General features: G+C 44.3%; 1 protein-coding gene across 5 annotated transcripts in view; it reads left to right on the forward strand.

The window, feature by feature from the left end:
- NLRP13 (NLR family pyrin domain containing 13) overlaps window positions 1-20,120 on the forward strand; it is a 109,453-nt gene that overhangs the window by 65,022 nt on the left and 24,311 nt on the right. For all 5 annotated transcript variants that reach the window (XR_009255610.1, XM_058706255.1, XM_058706257.1 and 2 more), the window contains exons 3-4: window positions 13,593-13,958; window positions 19,532-19,600. Coding sequence is in view for 4 of the 5 variants with exons in the window: in XM_058706255.1 (XP_058562238.1) it covers window positions 13,658-13,958; window positions 19,532-19,600 (370 nt within the window). In the remaining variant the exon portion in view is untranslated. The remainder of the gene's footprint in view (window positions 1-13,592; window positions 13,959-19,531; window positions 19,601-20,120) is intronic.

The following is a 20,120-nucleotide window of genomic DNA, read 5'->3' on the forward strand; positions in this document are numbered from 1 at the left end:
AAAAACCCGGGGGCACATCCAGTGCTCAGGCTTAGTGTTTAGACTCAAATCCACTTGGTTGTTTTTATTCTCAATGCCACATATTGGCAAAATTACAGGATCTCTCTGTGCCTCTTTTCTCACCTTTGATCTTGGGATCAGAGCCTACCTGCTCATGGGGTTGTGAGGATTCTCAAAGAGACAGAGCTACAGGTACATTTGGGATAGTGCCTGGCACATCATAGCCAACCCTTATTTGGGGCTTCTATATGTACCTCAGTTATTTTAGAGACTCAATGGGAATGCATAAAAAGCACCTGGAATCAAAGGTGTGTTGTTCCTCTCCATTCATTTCCTCCACTGTCTCATCCTTTTCTTGTCTTCCATCATGGTTATCATGGGAAAGAAATGGAATGTGGAGAAGAAAGAAAACAATGAAGTCACTGTTGGGAGAGGGGCTTACTTCTTGGTCTACCTGCTGCTCACATACCATTACTTCTCTGAGTTATTTTTGTCACCACATTTTAATTCTCATCCCCATCACCTGAGAACTTCCTGCATATGTCCTTTAAGTCATTATGTATTTAAGTCACCAAAGTTTTATCACCTTCAATTAATTCACTGCAATGGTTCTGGATAATTGTAAGTTCCCTGTGGATGACAACTTCCCTTTAAATTAGCACTCAACCTTCACCTCCACTCTTGGATTCTGTCAATTCCTGATATGCGAGCAAAAACGCCTACATTAAGAAAAAAAAAAAAGATTTCAAGCAACCCAACTTTACACTTCAAGGAACTAGAAAGAACAAACTAAGCCCAAAGTTAGCAGAAGGAAGGAAATAGTAAAGTTCAGAGAAGAAATAAATGAAACAAAGACCAAAAAGACAGCAGAAAAGATCAATGAAACTAGAGTTGTTGTTTTCTTTAAAATTTTTAAAATGTTTATTCATTTTTGAGAGAGAGATAGAGTGTGAGTGGGGGAGGGGGCAGAGAGAGAGGGAGAGACAGAATCCGAAGCAGGCTCCAGGCTCTGAGCTGACAGCACAGAGCCTGACGTGGGGCTTGAACCCATGAACCGTGAGATCATGACCTGCGCCAAAGTTGGACACTTAACTGACTGAGCCCCCCAGGCACTCCAAAAGTTTTCGTTTTCTTTGAAAAGATCAACAAAATTGACAACCTTTAGCTAGACTAACCATGAAAAGAAAAAGAGAGGGACTCAACATCAGAAACAAAAGAGGAGACATCACAACTGATACCACAGAAATACAAAGGTTCATGAGAGACCACTATCAACAATTACAACTCAAGAAATTGGATAACTAAGAAGAGATGAATACATTTCTAGAAACATACGAACTACCAAGATTGAATCACAAAGAAACAGAAAATATATGAACAGATTATTAACAAGTAAGGAGATCAAATCAGCAACTGAAAACCTTCTGCAGAAGAAAAGCCCAGGACCAGATGGTCTCCCTGGTGAATCCCACCAAACACTGAAAGAAGAATTAACACCAATCTCAAATTCTTCCAAAAATTGAAGAGGAGGGAACACTTCCAAACCCATTTTACAAGACCAGCATTACTCTATTACTTAAACTAGACACCACAAGAAAATTACAGGCCAGTATCTGATGAACATAGATGTAAAAATCCTCAAAAATATGGCAAATTGAATTTAACATCATGGTAAAATGATCATATACCACGATCAAAGGGGATTTATCCCTAGGATGCAATAAAGGTTCAACCTAAATCAATAAACGTGATAAAACACATCCACAGAATGAAGTGTAAAACCCATATGATTATTCCAAAAGATGCAGAAAAGGCATTTGGAAAGATTCAGTATCATTTCCCAATTAAAAAACTCTTAACAAATTAGGCGTGGATGGAAATTACCTCAACATAATAAAGGCCATACATTAAAAGGCACAGCTAACACCACATGCCACCATGAAAAGATAAAATCTTCTCCTTTAAGATCAGGAACAAGACAAAAATGCTGACTCTCCCACTTCTGTTCAACATAGTACTGGAAGTCCCAGCCAGGAGCAAGAAAAAGCAAGCAAAAGGTATCCAAATGAGGAAGAAGTAAAATTATCTCTGTTTGCAGACAACATGATCTTACAAATAGAAAATTCTGAAGACTCCACCAAAAAACTACTAGAACTAACAGACAAATTGAGTTAAGGTGCAGAGTACAAAACAAATACACAAAAATCAGTTGTGTTTCTATATATTAAGAATGAAATACCTGGAAAAGAAATTCAATAAACAATTCTGTTAACAATAGCATCATAAGGAATAAAATATGTGGATACAGATTTCATCCAACAGGTACAAGATCTGTATGCTGAAAACTGTATGACATTGATAGAAAAAATCGAAGACACAAATACATGAAAGGACATCCCATGCCCTTGGATTGGAAGAATTAATATTGTTAAATGTCCACACTGCCCAAATGCATTGCAATCCCTATCATAATTCCAATGGCATTTTCTGCAGAAATAGAAATAGCAATCCTAAAATTTGTGTGGAGCCACACAAAATACCCTGGATAGCTAATACATTCTTGACAAAGAAAAACAAAGTTGGAGGCATCACACTTCTCAATTTCAAGCCATATTACAAAGCTATAGTAATCAAAACAGTATGGTACTCGTGTAAAAACAGATACAGAGACCAATGGAACAGAATCAGGAGTCTAGAAATAAATCCATGCATATATGGTCAACTGATAATTGAAAATGGAGCCAAGAATATTCCATGGGGAAAGAATAATCCCTTCAATAAATGTTGGGAAAACTGGATACCCACATGCAAAACAATGAAGTTGGACCCTTATCTTACACCATATGCAAAAATTAACTCTATATGGATCAAAGATGTAAATGTATTACCTGAAACTGTAAAGCTCTGAGAAGACAACATATGAGAAATTCTCCTTAATATTAATCTTGGCAATGATTTTTGGGGTGTAACACCAAAAACCTAGGCAACAAAACAAAAATAAACAAGTGGGACTATATCAAACCCAAAGGCTTCTGTGCAGTAAAGGAAACAATTGACAAAAAGAAAAGGCAGCCTATGGAATGGGTGAAAATATTTGAAGATAAGGATTAATATCCAAAATATATAAAGAACTCATAAAACTCAAAAACGAGACACCAAAACCAAAACAAACCACCAAACAGCAACAACAACAAAAACCAAAACCCCATTAAAATGGGCAATGGACCTAAGTACACATTTTTTTCCAAAAAAAATGTACCAATGGCCAAAAAGTATGTGAAAAGATCCTCAACATCACTACTCACTAGGGAAATGCTAACAAACCATGAGATAGTCTCTCACACCTGTGAAGATGATTATTCTCAGAAAGATAAAAGACAGCATGGGTTGGTGAGGAGGTGGAGAAAAGGGAACCCCAGTGCCCTGCTGGTGAGAATGTCAACCTGATGCAGCCACTGTGGAGAACAGTATGGAGGCTCCTCAAAAAATTAAAAATAGAACTACTTTATGATCCAGCAATCCCACTTGTGGGTATACATCCAAAGAAAATGAAATCAGTATCTCAAAGACCTATTTGTACCCACATGTTCGCCTTTGCCAAGATACGGAAAAAATCCAAGTGCCTATGGATGGGCAAATGGATGAAGAAAATGTGGTAAATGCACAATGGATTAGTATTCGACCATTAAAAAGAAGGAAGTCCTGCCATTTGCAATTTGCAACAATATGAATGAATCTGGAGGACATTCTACTAAGTAAAATAAACCAGAAACAGAAAGGTAAAGACTATGATCTCACTTATCTGTGGAATCTAGAGTGTTGAACTCATAAAACCAGAGAGTATAGAATGGGAGGGGGGTTGCCTGGGTTTGGGCTTAGAGAAAATGGGGAGACGTTGGTCAAAGGGAACGAACTTTCAGTTACAAGATGAATACGTTCTGGGGAATCTAATGCACAGCATGGTGACCACAGTCAATCACATACATCCTGTCTCCTCCATTTTACAAAGGAGAAAAAGGAGATTTATGTGGGTTAACTAAATTCAGCCAAAGCCATGACAGAAACCAGCGATTGGAGCCATGTGTCATTCCCAGCCCCATACGCCGAGCCACGTGGCTGAACTGACAAATATCTTTATCAATAAGGAATATTTGGGGAGAGGTGGGGTCAAAGAATTCCTTAATCTTAGCTGCCTCCTGTACTTCTCTGTGTCTCATTCTTTCTCCTTTGTGATGACAGCTTTCTCGATTTTTTAGAAAAATTGTATCAACTAATGGCTGCTGTGGACCTCTGAGCTCCGGATGACCCATTGATATTTCCTTCAGGCTCAGCATTGTGCTAGCTCTCAGATACTGAGAGCTGGGGAAAGAAAGGCTGGGAATTTAGGACTTTACTTCAGGAGCAGGAAGACTGGGTTACTGAGATTGGTAAGGATTTTTATCAATGAAGCAGAGCTGGTCATTTTCAAAGGTGAATCTCTAGCTTTGCTTTACATCTTTAATACTGGCCAGCTGGACTTGGTGAGCTCAAGTGTCTGTCACTGTAACTCTAAGAACGTGAGATGATGCAGAAAATAGGGGAAGAGGGGAAAAAAAAGATGACACTCACCCCAAAGGGAAATAGGTTCCCTAGCTCCTTCCTGTCAAATACATCTCCCAAAGCAGAAAGAAAAGTGCTTGGTCTGCCCTGCCCCCAACCCTAATAGGTTCCGGGTGGGGGGAGATCAGGGGAATTAACATCATTCCTCCCACTTGCCAGGCTCCTGCATTATCATTGTGCTGCAATGCACCACCTTGCAAGCAGTTAGCATCCCTGGTCTGTCCCAGGTAGTGGGCTACCCAGCTTGTTCCCTGCAGGTGCTTTCAACTTGAGGAGAGACTCCCCTACCTCCTCAATTCAGAAGGACAAACAACTTTAGAAAGTTATTGTTTTGGAGAGCTCAGACTCAGAGAGGGCTGACACCTTAGACTGTCCATTCATATGTTGTTTCCCGTTTGCAAGAATCTAGAACAACTTATGCCATGATCTTGTTCACCTGTCCACCCCCACCCCCACCCCCACCCCCACCTGGAGTGTAATTGTACCAAGCAAAGGGAGGATCTTGGTATCACCAGGACCCAATCAAACAAGCCCCATCAAAGACAGACCCAGGGCCAGAGGCTGTAGGAAAATGACATAAATATACATGTTGGTGGTAGCTTTCCCGTTGAGTTGTTTAGGTTTTCTGATATGCGATCAGGTCCCCTGCACATACAGTTTTACGTGTTCCTTTCCAGTTATTATACCTTTCTCCAAGTGCTTCCTGATTTCCAGTTTAAAATTGCTAGTGTAATTTGAAACAATTAGCTAAAATCTTTAACTTAATCCACTAATACCTCCAAGAACGATATTAAATCACGGCATTAAAACTATCCTGTCTTGTTCCTGACTTCAATGGAAAAGGCTTCCCGTGGAGGATGGAATCGTGTCATCCACGATTCTGGACGCCAGGAGAGGAAATGGTCTCCAGATGTGGCTGCTTCTGTGGTCTCATTCTTCTTCCTCTTTCACTGTCCTACACGACCTTGCAGATGGCGGGAGAGGTACCTCAATGGCCTTGGCTGGAGTGGAAGACTGTGTTCGCACCAGGAGAGCATGGTTTTTAATTAGAAACGCACCTGTGCCTCCCTTTCCCAGCTAGTGATGATTTACACCTGGAAGGGAAGGGGTCCGAGATTATGTGTGGCAGCTGGGTCCTGGGTGGCATCTTGACCCCATAAACTAGGAGCTTGGAGAGAGACCTGATAGGCTGTGGAGGGGCCTGAGGGCCAATCACAGAGTGGGGAGGAAATACAGCTGGCTACTTGTTTGAGCTTCCCTGACTCGGGGCCCTGGGAAGTTGCATGAGATTAGAAGTCTGATAGGTAAGTGCTGTCCCCTTTCTCTGTTGCTCCAAACCTTTCCTTCTCTAGCGTCCCTTCCCCTCTTGGCTCCCGCTGGTCTTTATAAAGATCTGCTTCACTAAGGTACGGTTGATGAAAAAAAAAAAAAAACAACCTGCAAATATTAAATATGTGCAATTTTATGAGTGTGGACACAGGCATACGCTCTCAGAATAATCACCACTGGGGTAATAGATCTGTCCATGACCTCTAAAAGTTGGTGTCCTGTGTGTGTGTGTGCCTGCAAGTTGAGAGCATTTAATGTGAGATGTACCCTCTTGGCAAAACTGCTGCTGACTGTGTGCACTTTGGGGTACAGCAGACCTTTAGAACTAATTCCACACGTCACTGACACGTGGAATATACGTGCAACAGAATTTTACTCAGTCTTAAAAAACAAAACAAAACAAGAAAAGGGCTAAACCCTGCCATTTGCGACGACGTAGATGAACCCGGGGGACGTTATGCTAAATGAAGGTAGGAGTCCCAGAAGGGCAAACACTGAATGATCCCACTTGTCAGCAGGACCCAAAAGAGTCAAGTCTACGCAAGCAGAGGCTAGGACGGTGGTTTACCCGGGGATGGGCAGAGTTTGCTGCTGGCGCTTTGTTCATCAGCAGCAGGAATGGGCTGCATCTCTGACCTCTGATTTGAAGCTTCTCTCTTTCTAGACAGGGAGATTCCATAGTTGTTGGAGAACTCTGTCTTCTTCCACTCGCCGTGATTCAATCTGGTGGACCCTTCAAGCCTCACACAATTCCCTTTCCTCTCTCGCTTGCCTGTTGTATCGGCTGTGTGATCTCCTGGCGCCCTGTAGGATTCTGTCTCAGACTCAGCACACTGTAATACTAATTACCGTCAGTTCTCATTATTTGCGGATTCCGTATTTGTTAACTCACCTACTCGCTAAAGTGTTTTTGTTTTTGTTTTTGTTTTTTTTTTTTAATTTTTTTTTTCAACGTTTTTTATTTATTTTTGGGACAGAGAGAGACAGAGCACGAACGGGGGAGGGGCAGAGAGAGAGGGAGACACAGAATCGGAAACAGGCTCCAGGCTCCGAGCCATCAGCCCAGAGCCCGACGCGGGGCTCGAACTCACAGACCGCGAGATCGTGACCTGGCTGAAGTCGGACGCTTAACCGACTGCGCCACCCAGGCGCCCCAAGTGTTTTTTTTTTTAATCTCCGTGTTCCCGCCCCCAAATCATTACCTGCCTTGCTTTCCCTGGTCATTCTTGGACATGCGCAAAACGGTGAAAGATTGGAGAAACGTTCCCAGCTGGGGTTTGACAAGGAAGCAGTCTGCCTTCTTGTCGGATCTCTTGCATTTTGTGTGTTTTTTTTTTTTGGGGGGGGGGGGGTAACATGAGTATTTAATATGACCTCCATGGGTATTTCTCAAGTGCTGTTTAGTGTTCTTAAGCTCAAGAAGGCTCTGATGCACCCTGCAGAGCAACGCCTGCGTTAGATGAGGCCCCTTCAGGCGTAATGGTACCACCGGCTGTGAGGTCAGTATAAATGAACCACCCATATGTATTGAGTAAGGCGTCCTAAACCGAGAGGCACATAAAACAAGGTTAGGTGTTGTTGGGTTGGCAAAAATGCTGTGACCAGAGGCTTACAGGATGCTAACCCTGTATCTCCTGTAGGAGGAAATGTGTAGCATTTGCTAATTCAGTGTTTCTGGTGACTTAATAGCACGTAACGACTGTACTTAACAACAAATGATACACGTTTAATGAGCAAGTTGGCACAGAACTGGACCGGACCAAGACTTTGCAAACATGCATTTTCACTGTAAGCTCGTGCAATCTGCTCATCCAAGGCTGTGTCCCCAGTCTTAGGGCAGCGCCTCGCCTGGCTTCTGGTGGGTGTTTAATGATTGTTTGATGCCATTCAAAGCTCAGACTTCCTCTTGATCTTTATTCTCCCTGTTAATGCCTCCTAGGGCTTTTCCCCACGAGCTTCCCCCTCCTTCCCAATGTTCCCTCTCTCTCTTTTCCCCCAACCACCTCCAGTGCTAGTCCTGTGAACCTGGACTGCTGGGATGGGCTTTAACAGCTGTCTGTTCTGAAGGAGCTCCTTACGGGAGAGGCAAGTCAGCAGACCAGTAGCCCCAAGCCTCTTCTCTGTTGGTTTTAGTGCTCCCTGGGATTTGAGATGAGCGGTGTCCTGGCTGGACCAAGCTCTGAGGGGAGTAAGGGTAGATCTTTCTTTTTTTTTCCCCCTTTGTCATAAATATTGCCTATAAACCTCAAGATATTTTTAATTTTTTAATGTTTATTTTTGAGAGAGGGACAACAGAGTATGAGCAGAGGAGGGGCAGAGAGAGAGGGAGACACAGAATCTGCAGCAGGCTTCAGGCTCTGAGCTGTCAGCACAGAGCCCGATGTGTGACTTGAACCTGTGAACCATGGGATCATGACCTGAACTGAAGTTGGACACTTAAGACTGAGCCACTCAGGTTCCCCCAGTTAATCATTTTAATGTGTACATTTCAGTGTATGTAGTACATTCACAGTGTTGTGCAACTGTCCCCGTTGGTCCCCTAAATATTCATCACCCCAAATGAAATGTGAACCTATTAGACCATCACCCCACATTCTCCTACCCTGGTAACCTCCTACTTTCCTTGACTCTTTGGTCCAAGTGACTTGGTTGAATATTTTCCACTTTCGCGTTAGCCATTTGTTCAATAAGTATTTGGGTGCCTGCAATGTGTTCGGCACTTTTGGAATAAAATGGTGAGCAGGACGAAAGCTTGGGGTCCCCCTTGTGAGACCTGAGAGCTTGCACCATGACTACATCTTGCCTCCAGTGACTGACACGAAGTAGGCACTCAAATATTAAACCTTACAGACTTGCTACCTTTTGTAGATGTGAAATTGTGGGAGTCTTGGCAACCTTTACACGATTCAACCTGGTGGCAACTGAGGTAAGTCTGCAAGGCAGAGACCCATGCACAGGCTGTTGCTGATTTTGTGGTTTTTTTTTAACAGGGATCTTGCACAGGGATCTTGTGGTGGGTTTCTTTGGTTCTTTGTTGAAATGTAATCCACATAAAGCACAGATCATCTTAAGTGTATGGTGTTGGGGCAACCATTAAAAACAAAATCTCCTGCCGACCCAGAACACATCTGCACAAAATGAAGAGAAAGACATTTTATTATTGTGGTCTGGCTTCATGCTTATTCAAAGCACATCACAGGTGATTCACTGAAAGAGGATACAAAGGCAGATACAAAATTTGCCCTTTTTATAGAGCCCAGGGGATACAGCCAGTTACATACATGTTCTCAAGATAAATAACTTGTCTTGCAGTATGAGGACGTGTACAGGAGCTGACAGCAACATTTGATACATGTATTTTATCCTAAGTTTACCTGGTAACTGGGGCGACCATTTGTATGAACTAATTGTCTTTCACCAAAAAAGTAATGAAACTTGTAGCTTCTCTGGGACCAGCAGGTAATCACAGCTTGGAACCAGGACCTCAATTAAAGTGTCCTGGAGACCGAGGGATGGGGGCGCTGTCTTCCTTGCTGTTTATGGCTCAGAGTAACACCAGCAAGAGACAATTTAGACTTTTAAGATTTGTATCTCAAAGGGGAAGAGAAAACATTTGCAATGACAAGTTTGCTAAAGAAATGCCCTTAAGGAAGGGGCAACCTTTTGTCTACTTTCTGTTTCTGTGTGTGTGTGTGTGTGTGTGTGTGTGTGTGTGTGTGTGTGTTTAATTTAAGATGACCCATAAGTGACACCATGAAGTATTTTCCTGTCTGGCTTAGTTCACTGAGCAAAACATTTTCCAGGGTCATCCTTGTGGCAGGGGATGGGGGAAGGAGGGACAGGTTGGTGAGAAGGCAAAACTTTTAGCTCTAAGATAAGGTCTGAGGATCTAATGTAAAACATGGTAACTCTAGTCAATAACACTGTAGTGCATAATTGAAATTTGCTGAGGGGTGTCTGGGTGGCTCTGTCTGCTGAGCGTCCAGCTTCAGGTCAGGTCATGATCTCATGGTTCATGAGTTTGAGCCCCACTTTGGGCTTTGCGTGGACAGCGCAGAGCCTGCTTGGGATTCTCTATCTCTCTCTCTCTCTCTCTCTCTCTCCCACACGAGGGGGAAGGGGGTCTCTCAAAGAAATAAAACCTTTTTTTTTTTTTTTTTAGCTTTTTTTCTCCCAACGTTTATTTATTTTTGAGAGACAGAGGCAGAGTGTGAGCAGGAGAGGGGCAGAGAGAGGGAGACACAGAATCCAAAGCAGGCTCCAGGCTCTGAGCTGTCAGCACAAAGCCCAATGTGGGGCTCAAACCCATGGACCATGAGATCATGACCTGAATTGAAGTTGGCACTCAACCGACTGAGCCACCCAAGGGCACCAAGGAAGAAAACCTTTTACAAAATGATGAGGAGAAAAGTCTTTTCTCCCTTTTACATGAGGACAATTAATAATTTTTAACTTGATTCATATTTGCACTTAGAGCAGCTTAAGGCCTTTTACATATACTGCAATGCCTCCTCTCCCTGTTCAAGACATTAAATATGTCCAGTACCCTAGAATGCCCCCAAGTGCCCCCTCCCAGGCTCCCCTGGAGCTAACCGTTACTCTAAAGTCTATCATGGTAGCTGATTTATGAGCTTCATATAAAGCTACTATGCAGTGTGGGGCACCTGGGTGACTCAGTCGGCTCAGGTCATGATCTCACGGTCTGTGAGTTCAAGCCCCACATTGGGCTCTGTGCTGACAGTTCAGAGCCTGCTTTGGACTCTGTGTGTCTATCTCTGCCCACCCCCCCCCCACTTGTGCTCTGCCCCTCTCTCTCTCTCTCTCTCTCTCTCTCTCTCTCTCTCTCTCTCTCTTAAAAATAAACATTTGGGGCACCTGGGTGGCTCAGTCAGTTGAGTGTCCGACTTGGGCTCAGGTCATGATCTCCTGGTTTATGGGTTTGAGCCCCGCATCGGGCTCTGTGCTGACAGCTCAGGGCCTGGAGCCTGGTTCGGATTCTGTGTCTCCTTCTCTCTCTGCTCCTCTCCTGCTCACACTCTGTCTCTCTCTCAAAAATATTAAAAAACAAACCCCCTCAAAAACCCAACCCCCCCCAAGCCCTCTGAAATCCTCCAAAACAAAAAAAAAACCCACAAAAAACCCCAACCCCCCAAAAACAAAAAAAACCCAACCAACCCAACCAACCCAAACAAAAAAAACCCCAAACCCCCCAAAAAACAACAAAAAACCATTAAAAAAAGTTACCATGCAGCGTGTACCTTTTTGTTACCTGTTCCCTTCTCCATGTAATAATTGTGAGAGGTGCGTGTGGTTTTATGTATTGCTGTACAGAATGACACTGTATGCGTGTAACACATTTGGTTCCTTCCAAGTGTGTGATAACCCTTGAGTAGAGCCTCTGTAGACACTCTTGTTCATGTCTGTAGGACATGCGCCTGGAAGGGGAATTGAAGAACCTGTGTGCATGTAGCTCAGGGACATGTCACCAGGCAGTTGTACACAATGGCCGTATCTTTTGTTTTTCTTTCTTTTTTTAAAGTTTATTTATTTTGAGACCAAGAGGAAGTGCGAGCAGGGGAGGGGCAGAGAGAGAATCCCAACCAGGTTCCACACCGTAAGCAAAGAGCCCGTTGTGGGGCTCGATCCCACAAACCTGAGCTGAAATCAAGAGTCAGACACTCAACTGACTGAGCCGCCCAGGCAGCCCCCACAGTGACTGTATCTTTTCACATGGGTGTCCTGGATTCACGTCAGTGACCACACTGGAGGTCAGCCCTTACCATTCTAGCTCCTCCAGTTGGGGTCTAGAATTATCTCATTGTGTATTTAATTATCTGATGAGTTCTATTCATGGGTCATTTGGATAACTTCCTCTGTGAGATGCCTCTTGAAGTGTTCTATTAGTAAAAGTAGGATGTTGTTACCGCAGTTGTTGGGGACAGTGTTCTGTACATACATATCAGGTCAAGTTGGTTAATGATGTTCAAATATTCTATACCTTATGCTTTTTTTCCTGTCTTTTCCCTTATGATGGAGATCTGTGTTGAAATCTCAAATTATTTCCCTTTTTCCTTTATGGATTTTGAAGCTGTATTATCAGGTACATAAAAATTTAGACCTGCTCTATCTTCCTGCTGGACTGGTCCTATTATAAAATGTCCTCTGCGTTCAGTGATAATTTTGCCTTTAATGTATTTAGGTAATGTTATCGTTAAACTTGTTTCCTTATGGTTAGGGTGTGCACACTGTACTTTTTCACATTAATTTAAATGTTATGTGCTCTGATACTTGTCATGTGCCTTTTATTTTTATCCAGTTTGACATAGTTTTCTTGAGTCACTATCGCATGTATGTTTCTGTAGTTGCCAGCACATTTGGGTTTTGGTCTATCTTCTTGGTACTTTTTGTTTTTAATTTTTTAAATTTTTACTCATTTTTGAGAGAGAGTGAATGGGGGGGGGGGGCAGAGAGAGGAAGACACAGAATCCGAAGAAGGCTCTAGGTTCTGAGCTGGCAGCACAGACCCCAATGCAGGGCTTGAACCCATGAACCGTGAGATCATGACCTGAACTGAAGTTGGACACTCAACTATCTGAGCCACCTAGGCGTCCCAGTGTGTGTGTGTGTGTGTGTGTGTGTGTGTGTGTGTGTGTGTGTGTGTGTGTGTGTTTTAAGTAGGCTTCATGCCCCACATTGGGCTCTCTGCTCTCAGTGCAGAACCCACTTCAGATCCTCTGTCTCCCTCTCTCTCTGCTCCTCCCCCATGCACATGTGTGTTTTCTTTCTCTCAAAAATATTTTAAAAATAGCAGGTAACATACAGTGTAGTGTTAGTTTCAGCTGCACAATATAGTGATTCAACACTTCATACATCACCTGGTACTCATTACAACAGGTACACACCTTCATCCCATCACTTATTTCCCTCATCCTTCACCCCCTCCCTTCAGGTGACCATCAGTGTGTTCTCTATAGTTAAGTCTGTATTTTACCTTCATTTGTAAAGGACATTTTCATGAGACATAGAATCTAGGTGGGTGGTATATTTCTTTTCTTCACAGCAATTTATTTTTTTTATTTTTAGTTTTTTAAAAAATGTTTATTTAATTTTGAGAGACTAAGACAGAGCACAAGTGGGGAAGGTGCAGAGAGAGAGAGGGAGACTCAGAATCCAAAGCAGGCTCTAGGCTCTGAGCTGTCAGCCCAGAGCCCGAACCATGGCTTGAATTCACAAGCCACGAGATTGTGATCTGAGCTGAAGTCGGATGCTTAACCAACTGAGCCACCCAGGCACCCCTTTTTACAGCAATTCAAAGATGTCCTTTCATTTTCTCTTTTATAAAATAGAGCTAATTGATGTACCTGTGTGTCAATGGTGGTTTAGAGAATGAAATGAGAGTCAGCGACCACGGTGTGGAATAAGTGTTTGGTATTGCTTATTCCTTCTCGTGTGCCAGGTGCTGCTCTAGGCACTGGTCATGCAGCCAAGAACAGACAACGTCTCTGTCCAGAGGGCATGCACGGTCTTACAGAGGAGAGCTAGAGAAGTACACAAACACAGATAGCAGGAAGTGCTCCTGGGAGAAGATAGAATAAGCGTGTCGATGGGTTCTGGAGGAGGTGCAAGTCCTGGCTTAAGGTTTCAACTCCCTTTCTTCTCTACAGGTCCTGTTTGTGCTGTGGATGTAACACTTGTTGGCCAGAGCTAGAAATCCTGCGTGTTCAGCAAGATGACCTCCTCGGCGAACATCTATGTCGACGATGGTTCCTATAATAAGCTTCTGTCCTACCTGATGGGCCTGGATCAGTCTCAGCTGGAGGAATTCAAGATCTGCCTCCAGTCCTCACAGCTGCTGCTTGGGAACTTCCAGCAGATACCCTGGGCAAACTTGAAAGCCATCGATCCCACTAACCTGTTGTGTCTGTTGAGTGAATACTTTTCAGAAAGGCAGATCTGGGAAGTGACCCTCAGCATCTTTGACAACATGAACCTGACTTCACAGTGTACAGAAGTTCGAGCGATGATGAATGGTGAGTGGGTCCGTAGGAAGGATGGATAGATGGGGGCAGGGATGCAGATGGGCATTGACCTGCTGCTCCTGGGAGCTGCTGGATTTTTATGGGGTCCTGCCAAAGTGCTAGTCTATTCCATAACAAAGAATCTCCCTGCTGGGCTATGAAAGTTTCAGGTAAAGGGATAACAGCTACAAAGACTTGGAGCTCTAGCCTGGGAGGGAACGGGAGTTGACCATCCGAAGCAAAAAGAGGAAAGTGAGAGGCACACTCAGTTGTGTCGCAAGCCTTCTTTTCAAAATATAAATTTGTTCCCATGCTGCTGTAGTATTAGGCAGTGATTTGAGCATAACAGGCATTTCACGTTTGCGTATGCAGATATTTTTTTCCTGCAAGGAAAACCCTAGGTACATGCAAATGAAACAAAAAACTGCACCTAGCTGAGTGGAGCTGTGAAGCAATATACCAAATGCACATGCACATATACACACCTCAAGTATCTACCGGCTTCCTAAGTTTTGGGTACATGTGACTCATGCTTACTGCCCGATTTCATTTTTTAAAAAAAACTTATTGCCAAACTGGCTTCCATACAACACCCAGTGCTCCTCCCAACAGGTCCTCTGCTCAATGCCCATCACCCACTTTCCCCTCTCCCCCACTCCCATCAACCCTCAGTTCTCAGTATCCAAAAGTCTCTTAAGGTTTGCCTCCCTCCTTCTCAGTAACTCCCCACCCCCCCCTTCTCCCTCCATGGTTTTCTGTTAGGTTTCTCAGGATCCACGTATGAGTGAAAACATATGGTATCCGTCTTTCTCTGCCTGACTTATTTCACTCAGCATAATACCCCCCAGTTCCATCCCCATTGCTGCAAATGGCAAGATTTCATTTTTTTTTTCCATCTTACTGCCTGATTTCAGATCACTCTCTTTCCACTTCACAAAACCTCACAAACTACAACACTTTCCACACCTGCAAGCAAACGTCAGGCTCCCCCACCCCTAAAGTGCATGCTGTGTTTATGGTGGTGTTGCAGTAGTTAGCTAGCTACCTAGTGTGGCATTGTATCATGCAGTATTTATAATAGTTGTGATGTGTTTCATAACCAGTTAGCAAGTGTAAAACTGTGCTGTTTTTGTTTGTTTGTTTGTTTTTTTAATGAACGTATTCCTGATCCCATTGTCCTATGAAAATAAAAACCCGTGTGGTTTTTATCCAGTTTTCTCTCTGCGGTGAGTCTTAAGAGTTCTGTTTTTTGTTTTTTTTTTTTCTTTTCCCAACGTTTTTTATTTATTTTTGGGACAGAGAGAGACAGAGCATGAATGGGGGAGGGGCAGAGAGAGAGGGAGACACAGAATGAAACAGGCTCCAGGCTCCCAGCCATCGGCCCAGAGCCTAATGCGGGGCTCAAACTCACGGACCGCGAGATCGTGACCTGACTGAAGTCGGACGCTTAACCGACTGCGCCACCCAGGCGCCCCGGTGAGTCTTAAGAGTTCTTGATGGCAGACCTGGCTGCCTCTGAGACCTGTAAAAAAAACAAAAACCCAAAATTACTGGGGCGCCTGGGTCACTCAGTCAGTTGGGTGTCCGTCTGACTCTTGATCTTGGCTCAGGTCATGATCTCCTGGTTGGTGGGATCGAGCCCCACATTGGACTCTTTGCTGACAGCATGAAGCCTACTTGGGATTCTCTTTCTCTCCCTCTCTGCCCCTACCCTCCTTCCTCTCTCTCTCTCTAAACATTAAAAAAAAAAAATAATAATCCTGACGTTTGCCAGTACTCGTTATGAGCCAGGCATTGACCCCAATGCCTCCTGTGAATTTGTACTTAGGGCTTCCTTCTAAGGAGTGTGGTAACAACTGTCATTTCAGTTTTATAGACAGGCAACAGGCCCAGAGCTCAAGTGAGTTGCCCAAGGTCACAGAGCTGGTGACTTGAACCCAGGTAGCGGGTCTCAGAGGCTCTGTGCCTGACCATACACTGCTTCTCTTGACCCACAACGAGAGCATGGGTTCGCAGGAGTAGGGATGGGAGCTGGCAACATGATGTCTTCTATCTCTGAGCTTTTGGCATTGGACATCCTGAGCCTGGAAATTCAGGCTCTGTATCTTCGGTGAGCAGGAGGATGGGGTGGGACTAGGTTTCCCTGTCCATACCTGCCCCTCCTCCCACCTCCCCCTTCATTTAAAATTCCTCATTTAGTCTTGTCTAGAATAGGCAGGTGTTGAGCAGAGAGCTAGAGAATGGGACCTTGTCTCCTTAAATCCTGTTGTAGACTGGCAACCCCAGAGGGAGGCATTTGCACAGAGGAGGACGCCCTTAAAGGAAGGATCTCCTTTCTGGTCACTGGTCCTGCGTGAAGGCTGTAGAGCCAGACCTGGCATGAAGAAGGGACCCCTTCTTCCTGGTCCTTCTTTCGGTCCCACTTGGCCTTCCAACCGGGTGTGGAGGATATGTCTGCAGCAGGGAAAAGGCCTAGACCACATCCAGCAATGTGGGAGACAATGAAAGGTCCTGTGGGCCAGGATAGCTTCTACTGCCCCTTGGCTCCCTCTTCTAGGAACTACGGCATAACAAGGTCTCTGTGCTTGAACAATGCTGTGGACTAGGAGTATGTGAATGCCTCTGTGTTGATGGGCACACACATGTGTACTGTCTTTTGGGGGCTCTGGGTTTAGGAGCTCAGGTTCTAGAGTCAGATTGCCTGGATTCAAAGACTGGTCCACGTAAGCAACTATAACCCTGGGCAAATTAGTTACCACTGGGCCCCTGTTCTCTCTTCTTGAAAACCAGACCCCACATAAGAGTGAAAACATATGGCATCTGTCTTTCTCTGTATGACTTATTTCACTTAGCATAACACTCTCCAGTTCCATCACGTTGCTACAAAGGGCCATATTTTGTTCTTTCTCATTGCCACATAGTACTCCATTGTGCATATAAACCACAATTTCTTTATCCATTCATCAGTTGATGGACATTTAGGCTCTTTCCATAACTTGGCTATTGTTGAAAGTGATGCTATAAACATTGGAGTACAAGTGCCCCTATGCATCAGCACTCCTGTATCCCTTGGGTAAATTACTAGCAGTGCTATTGCTGGGTCATAGGGTAGATCTACGTGGATCCTTAATGGAAGACCATGGGGGAGGGGAAGGGAAAAAAAAAGTTAGAGAGGGAGACAGCCAAACCATAAGAGACTGTTAAAAACTGAGAATAAACTGAGGGTTGATGGGGAGTGGGAGGGAGGGGAGGGTGGGTGATGGGCATGGAGGAGGGCACCTGTTGGGAGGAGCACTGGGTGTTGTATGGAAACCAATTTGACAATAAATTTTATATTTAAAAATAAATATATATAAAGAGAAAACCAGGCCAACTGTACCCACCTCTGAGTTTCTAGGATGAAATTCTTAGAAGGCACTGGGCTCAGAGAAAGTTCTCCCACATCTATTTATCTTTGGGGTAGTTTTTTCTAGATTCCAGGTCCTAGTTTTTTTTTTTTTTTTTTTTTTTTTTTTTTTTTTAACGTTTATTTATTTTTGAGACAGAGACCGAGCATGAACGGGGGAGGGTCAGAGAGAGGGAGACACAGAATCCGAAACAGGCTCCAGGCTCTGAGCTGTCAGCACAGAGCCGGATGCAGGGCTCGAACTCATGGACCGTGAAATCATGACCTGAGCCCAAGTCGGCCGCTTAACAGACTGAGCCACCCAGGTGCCCCTAGGTCCTAGTTTTGAGGACGGTGCTGGATGGGCAGTATCAGAACCAGGAATATCTTTGCCCTCTCCCTGAACATCCCTTCTGTCCTACCCAAGACTATCTCAACAGATTTTGGGTAGGTGAATCTGTAGTACAACAGGCTTTCCTAGAGAGGCAAAAGGAAGTCCAATGGGTGTGTGTGTGTGTGTGTGTGTGTGTGTGTGTGTGTGTGTGTTCTTTATACAAAGGAATTGGACTCAAATTCTAGGCTGTTTTCTTGGAACAGCCTGCCTCTTTTGACAGGTGGCCCCAGCAAGATCTAGAGCCTTGAATTTAATGTGTCAAAATATAGATTGTGGCAGCAAAGCTATAACCTACAAGGATTCCATCACTGGGTTTATGTGCAAGAGAAGAAGGGCAATATGGCATGTAGTTGGTGTACAAATAAATGGAGCCAGTGGTGAGGGATGATCTTAGACTACTGAGCTATGCTCCATGAGACTCAAATTCAGGTTCCCATTGCTAGGAGAGCTGGTCTAACCCTGGACAGACCCTACAGGCAGGCTCTATGGGGCTCCACAGAACTGGGACTTTTTTGGCCAAGACCTCCTTGGTGGAGAGTGATGGGTTGTAGTTCTTCAAAGCAACATGGGAGCATGAGGAGGAAGCCAGGACCCAGCTGGCTACCCAGACCAAGTCCTGCAAAACTTGACAACCAATAAAATTATAAATATTGGATCCATGTTCTCTTTAGAGGCACATCCTTTTCAGGGCATTGGCTCATAACTAAGCACCGGGCAATGGAATCTGAATTACTACTGTGTGACTTAGACACAGAAGGGCCCTTTAGCTCATGAGGAATGGGCCATTCAGAGTGGTTTTGTGAAACCCATGGAGGGAGGTTTAGGTTAAAGCCCAATTCTTTGTGTCTTTTTTTCTTAACAATATTTAATCAACAGAAAGCTTTTAAGAATTTGGTATAGTTAATGATCGTACATAGAAGCAGTCAGGATACCAGTTTATATTACATTTTTTAATGTTTATTTTTGAGAGAGAGTGTGAGCAGGGGAGGGGCAGAGAGAACGGGAGACACAGAATCTGAAGCAGGATCCAGGCTCTGAGCTGTCAGCACAGAGCCCTATGTGGGGCTTGAACTCTTGAACTGCAAGATCATGACCTGAGCCAAACTCAGATGCTTAACTGACTGAGCCACCAGGTGCCCCTACATTTTTAATATTTGAAAATACTAGAATTCTTTTCTTTTAAAGTAGGTTCCAAGCCCAATGTGGGGCTTGAACTCACGCTACAATGTGGGGCTGAGATTAAGAGTCACATGCTCTACTGACTGAGCCAGCCAGGCACCCCTTGGTACTTTTATTTCTGTAGTACTCTGGAATCCAGAAATATTGGAGTGGCTTTTCTGTGCTGGGTCTTGTTCTACATACTTGGGATAAATCGGTGAACAGAGGCTAGCCACCCGTGTCCCTCCAGTGGGGGAGGTGGGGAGAGAGGTTCTGAATATGAGAAATGTGTACACCACACGGCATGTTAGGAGTTGACGAAATTGGAAGAGAGAAAGGTGAATGAGGAGAGCCTTGGGTGTGGGCTGTAGAGATCAGTTGCAGTACTAATCAGGACTGTCCAGCACTGTTGAGCTAAAATTTGAGCAAAAACTCAGGTGAGGTAGTGATCCATGTGGGTGTGGGGAGGACAGCATTCCTGACAGGGGATGACTGCGTCCAAAGTACTTGAGTGGATGGAGCTGGAGGATGAGATTCCTTTGGTCTCTTCAGTCCCAGGCTTACCAGTTGGCCCTGTGGAGACAGCATCTGTCACTGGTCATTTACAGCCTGGGTATCTCAATATCCCACCATCACTGTTTATTGCAGAGCTAGCACAGACACAAGGATCCCAAGATCCAAGCCAAGAAGAACCAGAGGTGCCAGAAGAAGAAAAAGGTTTGTATGCTACTTGGTGGTGATGATGGACAAATTGCTTGATGGGGCATCCATTTTACTGGGTCTATAATTGCCACTTTCTCTCAATTGTTCATCACTTTACAACATGCGAGAAATTCACCCCTCCCAACCTAGTCTTCCACTACTGCTTTTTTCCCCCCTCATGTTTATCTATTTTGAGAGCAAGAGAGTGTGCATGAGCAGGGGAGGGGCAGAGAGAGAGAGAGAGGAGGGAGAATCCCACGCAGGTTCTACACTGTCAGCACAGAGTCTGATGCGGTGTCTGATGTCATGAACCGTAAGATCATGACCTGAGCTGAGATCAAGTGTTGGATGCTCAACCAACTGAACCACCCAGGCGCCCCCACTGCTGTTGATTGAATGATAAGTTAGCATAAACTGGATAACTTCTCTGACTCCGCTCTCCAGTTCTTAGATACCAGTGTCTGTTTCTGGACTTTTCATTAATAGGTAACTGTGTTTCATTTCGTTTTGTACCCATTGATTGTGGGAGACTTCG

The sequence above is a fragment of the Neofelis nebulosa genome, chromosome 17, assembly GCF_028018385.1.
Source record: "Neofelis nebulosa isolate mNeoNeb1 chromosome 17, mNeoNeb1.pri, whole genome shotgun sequence".
Taxonomy (NCBI): Eukaryota; Metazoa; Chordata; class Mammalia; order Carnivora; family Felidae; genus Neofelis; species Neofelis nebulosa.